The sequence below is a fragment of the Semicossyphus pulcher genome, unplaced genomic scaffold (assembly GCF_022749685.1).
Source record: "Semicossyphus pulcher isolate SPU_LCO1_2020_fin unplaced genomic scaffold, fSemPul1.0.p SCAF_11, whole genome shotgun sequence".
Classification (NCBI taxonomy): Eukaryota; Metazoa; Chordata; class Actinopteri; order Labriformes; family Labridae; genus Semicossyphus; species Semicossyphus pulcher.
Window position 1 is genome coordinate 6,276,959 of NW_027211615.1, and position 6,000 is coordinate 6,282,958.

The 6,000-nt window shown below is 47.4% G+C and overlaps 1 protein-coding gene across 1 annotated transcript in view; it reads right to left on the reverse strand.

The window, feature by feature from the left end:
• ptchd4 (patched domain containing 4) overlaps nucleotides 1-3,841 on the reverse strand; it is a 43,897-nt gene extending 40,056 nt beyond the window's left edge. The window contains exon 1 of the mRNA XM_069657503.1: nucleotides 3,271-3,841. Within this exon, the coding sequence (XP_069513604.1) occupies nucleotides 3,271-3,696 (426 nt within the window). The 5' untranslated portion in view covers nucleotides 3,697-3,841. The remainder of the gene's footprint in view (nucleotides 1-3,270) is intronic.
• Nucleotides 3,842-6,000: the final 2,159 nt, after the last annotated feature.

The following is a 6,000-nucleotide window of genomic DNA, read 5'->3' on the forward strand; positions in this document are numbered from 1 at the left end:
CTTTCAAACACGTTGTCATCGGCCTCATAAGGACAGTCCTTGTAACACATTGCTCACTAAAGTGCACATTGACCTGATGCGGTCAGCCACATACTAGGTTTGACCTGGTCTTGTTTTTGGACTTGGTGTCTCATCTCCTTGATACCCCTTTTCAGGTGATGGGAAGGATAAATTATATTGGATTATCTCTACCTTTCCCCCCCGTAGAGATATTCAGAACAGCTACTTCACTGGACCTGCACCTTATCCAACCTGAAAGACTCAGCATAACATAACAGATTTCATTCACTTGAATTGAATATAACTACACGGGGGCAGCAGACGCAGTTTTAAGAAGTCTGGATACCACTAACAGATAATGAGACATCTGTTTGTATTCTGAGGTGAACTAATTCTTTAACAAGATGAAGACGCCACAAGACAATGTGACAAATGCAGAGGGACTATTACTGTGTGTGTGACTGTAGTAAGACTGAAGAATGGATACAGTAAACCTGACTCCTAAGTGGCTGTTTATTCTTCCTCACAGTGAGGTGACTCTTTGTAATGGTGTGGTATTCCGGCTGCAAAGACGCTAATGTACATTTTTCAAAAAATAGACATCGTTTATATAAACTGAGAATAATGGTTGTGCTTACTGTGTATTATGAAACATTACAACTATATGTCCCCAGCACAAAAGCACAGGTGTATCTAGTGACATCAATGATGTCCGTAAAGGAAGCTCATGCACATAAATTGCAATTATCATCAAGGCCCTATAAAAAATGTATTCATCATCTTAGATAAACACACATATTTAAGTGTTACCATGGATTCTCAGATAATTTTGATCTTAACACATGAGGAAACATTGTGTTTTTTGGTTCATCTAAAAAAAACAAGACTAGGTCAAAACCGAGTATGTGGCTGACAGCATCAGGTCAGTCTGCGCTTTAGCGGGCAATGTGTTACAAGGACAGTCCTTATGAGACCGATGACAACGTCTTTGAAATCAGGTGCGCGCTGTGGACGTAGGTGAGGACAGCAGAGGAGCAGCGGAGGAGCAGCCCCGCCTACTCCCCGAACAAAGTATCCAGAGCCGAGACAGCAGGGCTTTTTACACTGCCAGTTCAAGGCGGGATTATTACGCCTCTGTTACGTTCCCTCTTCTATGTAAAACGCACGGAGGCAGAATGGTGGGGTGAGGTCGTTCCGCCTCTGAGCCGGCATCGCAGGTAGTAACAGAGGTGAAACGGCGTCTGTGTAAACTGCAGAGCCGGCAGGGCGGAACAGCGCTGTGTGTGAAGCACGCGCTGATTGTTTACACCTCGCGCACTTTTTGCTTCCACAACGCCGGAACGCAATTCAAAAACACACTCTGTGGTGGCTTTACGCCGGCGTTGCGTGGTCCAATGTAAAACGACAAAGGTGGCATGAGGACGGAGCAATGTGTAACAAGGACTGTCCTTATGAGGCCGATGACAACGTGTTTGAAAGCAGGTGTGCGCTGTGGACGTGAGGGAGGACAGTGGACGAGAAGCAGAGGAGAAGCCCCGCCTACTCCCCGAACAAAGTATCCAGAGCCATATAGACAGAGAGTCGCATCAGTGGAGGTCCAATATGCGCTATGATCCGCCATTGCGATGTTGCAACTCTCTCTCTCTATGGCTCTGAAAGTACCGTCACTCACTCAGTCAGTCTGACCCCGGTGGTCAGCCAAATTTGAAGACACGTGGTTTTCATTAGAGCAATGACGTATAGAGGCATTATTATTCTTTATATTCTGCTGCAGTGCTATAAAGTGTAATAAAAAAATACAAAAGGCTTACTAGGTTAAAAAAAACACATCTATATTTGACTCCTACTTGTGATCCTACTTGTATCCCTTAACATGAATAATAGGAGCCCCACAGTCTGCAACAGAGCGATGAATGGCCTCCCTGCTCCACTCAGACGCTGACGCTGCTAGGGCAGCTCACACTGCTGTGGCAGCTCTCAATGGAAGTTAGAACCCGCCATGCTGGAGAGCAGGCTTGTGATACATTAAATATGAGCCTGTGTCAGTTTGAGCCTACTGTCTGTGTGGCAGTGTGCAGTGACATGCACTTCATAATAAATCCCCTAGTGTTGCAAAAGCTGGCGGTTGTAATGAATTTTGCGTGCTTGTGTCCATATCATATCAAACATGCCTCAAGGCCATACAGTACAGAATGATAATCCCCTCACAAAAAGCACGCGGCACATTCTAAATCAATCCATAACCTTGCACTGTAATTGCTTTTTGGTGTGCCAAGGATGAAAAATGGTTGAATCAGTGTCAACACAAAAACCTAGACAAAAATGATTCTCAAACTCAAAGCTCTCAAACACCTGATCACGGCGAGCTCCATCTGCAGAGCACATCTGCACCTGATGCATCTGTGGGGAACGTGCACCTGCATGTCTAGATGCAGATGTGTGACTGCTGCTGAAAGCTACCGTTTGATTGAGACTGCTGCGTGTGCAGTCGGATCACACAAGAGTGAGTGAGAGGAAGATCCGGGGCGAGCAAGATACCTGGGAGTCTGTTAGCTGCTGAAGCCATGTCATGCTGCATGTGCAGCTAGGAGAGGGCACGAGGGAGACACTGCAACAAAAAAAATGCAGGATATCCCTGTGCGTGTGTGTGTGCGTGTGAGAGAGAGAGTGTTAAAAAGAGATAGAATGACTGAGTGACTGTGTGTGCGTTTGTGTGAGTGAGGGGCTACACTTAACCAATCAATTCACCTGCACCAACAAGGGGGGGTAAAAACTGCAAAGCTAGCGGTCTGTGTTAAGGAGAGGGTTCCCCAGCCGGCTGATATATGTTGCAATCTTCACCCGCACATCGCAGCAGAGCGAATACAAGCCCACTGCGTTCATTCAGAAATTATGGCAAGCTCCAAGGGCCAGCCAGCTACAGCTATTCACATGCTGACTGCTACTGCACTGTCACCACAGCTCTAATGGGGGGGATTTTGGTTTTAATTTGTTGGTGTGTGTGTGTGTGTGTGTGTGTGTGTGTGTGGAGGGGGGGGAGTGCACAGGCCTGGTTGACATGCATGTAAGAGGGGCTGCAATGTGTAAAAGCCTCACCTTTAATGTTGTGTTTGGATAGCTCACGGGCACCTTATGGAAAGTGCTGTTTGAAAGCACAGCCTGCCTGATATCTTCGAAGATGGTGATGATATCATCCAAGAGGCAGCGCTTGTCCCTGTGGCTCAAGACGCAGAGGTGCGCGAACGTGTAATTGAATCCCTTGTAATTGACGCGCAAATCCAACACCTGCTTGTGGACCTGCAGGACCTGGTCGGCCAGCTCCAGGATGTTCCCCCCGGACTTAGCCAGCAGGATCAGCCTGCCATATCTGCCCGGGGTGTGCAAATCCGAGTACAGCTTGTGCTTCGACTGGTCGATGGGAAACAGGCTGTTTGCGAGACTCCGCTCGATCTTGGCGAGGCTGTGAGTCGGGGCGACCAGCACCTCCAGGTCCGTCTCCGGCTTGAATCGGCTCAGCACGGTAGATCCGAAAATGATGGTGAGGACCGCGGGGACAGTGAGGAAGAAAACGGGATGCCTGCTAACGAATAAGCCCAGCCAGTAGAATGAAGCCTTGAGCCCTCTGTGAATCACTTGCCGCAGCATCCTCCACAAAATCCAGCTTGCAGATGCCCCGTCTCCTCCGATGAAGCACATGTGACATCAGACTCCGTTCCCCGGCTTAGTCCAATTCGTAAGAGAATTACACCAGGCTACACCACCACCATGCACACACGCACACACACGCACACACACTCACACACACACACACGCACACACACACTCACACACACGCACACCACAACACCTGGAAAAACAGCACTGCAGCAATTCGCGGCAAGACGGACGGACACAGACAGGCCGACAGTCAGAAAATCATCGTGCATGAGCCGATCGAGACGAGTCCGTGTCGTCTGGTCTCAAGCCATTCCGCCTCCGTGTGATGGGGGGAAAAAAGCCGTGGAGTCTCCTTCGCTGCACCGGCTGCAGTAGCAGCGACGAGCCGCGGCGGCGTGAGGTGCATGTGTGCCGCCTGTGTGCCTCTACAGCTCTCACACCAGCAGCGGCGCCTGATTTATGTACTTAACTGTAACCATGTGGCGGGGGAAGAGGGGTGGGGGTGAGGGGGTGGTGGGGGGCAGGATGATTGTGCCTGGTTATTTTAGGAACAGTGGCTGCGACATGAGAGTTGTAAAATGTGTCCTGCAGGTGGCTTAATGACCAAAAGCACTTGCAGGGATGAGTCACGCTTAGCTTCATGAATGGGGAAAACCCACCTTGTATTGTGCTTCATGCTGAGTGGTTTATACAGGCCAGAGCTGAGTGGTGTGACAGGGCCAGGCAAAACAGAACCCCCTCCCCATTTATTTAAAAAAAAAAACCTGCCTGTTTAAGTGGATTGGCATTGGATGGTTGTCGAAAAGACGCACGCGCACACACACACACACACACACACACACACTATAACCCCAGTCATTACCACTTCTGTTAATCAAGTGTATTGTTTTAAGTGCATGCTGGTGTCCAAGTAACCTGCCGCTCCATCTATTTTGCTTTTGTCACTAAACAACACAATTCCCCTGGCTTACATTTATTCACTGCCGGTGTGAAAGGCTGATGGGTCATGATAATTGAATGTCCATTTGACAGTGCCAAGGTCTTAAAGCAGCGTATGTTCTGGTTAATGACCATATTTGACCTTGAGCTGTGTCCTTGTTACTTAGACAGAATAATCAAAGCATCAGAAGTCTGAAGGCTTCAGCAACATTGGAATACTTTAACATAACATAGTGAGCACGACTTCGTTTGAAAGCAAAGCATTTTAGCCTGACTCATTATTGGTGGCCTTGATCCGGCCAGGAGAGGCAACACTGAGTTTACTGCTGCTGAGCAGCATGCTGGTCAGGGGATGGGAAACAATCTTCTTATTCACATGATGTGCTTTAACTTTGTTATATCAGTCTGATGAATCATGCTCTTAACTTACTCCTTATGACTATGTTATATTATGGTATAATAAGTAGGATTTTTTCTTTCATTTTGTCAACAAATTCAAACTGGGCCCCTCCTCCTGGGCTCTTCGTCAGCAGAAGCTCACTCTCACACCCCGTCGAGCAAACACAGACAACATCACCGTTACCTTTGCGCTAGCATGCTAACTGCCGGTTACCATTGCGCTAGCATGCTAACCGCCGGTTAGCTTCTCCTACGCGGTTTGAGGCACCTACCTGTCCAACAGAAAGAAGGCCAACTCTGCATCGCTCTTTCTCCATGTTCCCAGGTCTGAATGGAGCCCAGCTGCTAATTTGAACCACTCCCACACTCACCTGTACGCTGTGATTGGCTCAGGGAACCACAACAGCGCCCCTCCTGAAAACGTCCCGTGCAAAGCAAAACTACAGAATAGATGCAGAGGGAAGGGTCTCACAAGGGTCTGCACACACACTCACCAACACACATGTATAGAGGCCCATAAGTGATGAGTTATATTATATTTGTAAAAGTCTATATTTTATTTTTCTTGGAAAATCCTACTTATTATACCTTTAAGCAGCAACAAGTCCTCCAAACTAAATGTCAGGTTAATGATTTGTTTGTGCAGATGGCACATTTTCTGATCTGATGCTCCTGAGTTTATCGTGCTGTTGTTTTTTAACAACCAATATGTTTCCCTGTTTCAATGCATTTTAATCTCCAAAGGGCCAAAGCTTTAATACTTCCACTACCTGGATCAGAACCGTCTACTGTACTGACTGCTTTCTTTTCTATATGCAGATGCAGCTACTATAGAGGTCCTTAGATTACCTACCATGTGTTAGATATGTAATTTTAGCATCCCTCCTGTAACTCATACTATGATTGCTTTAGTAAATTAAATGTTTAGGTTTCAAAAGCCGTCCAGAGCCAACTTACATCAGACTGGTCAGGGTTCTGTATAGGTCGAAGGTCACAGCTGCTACA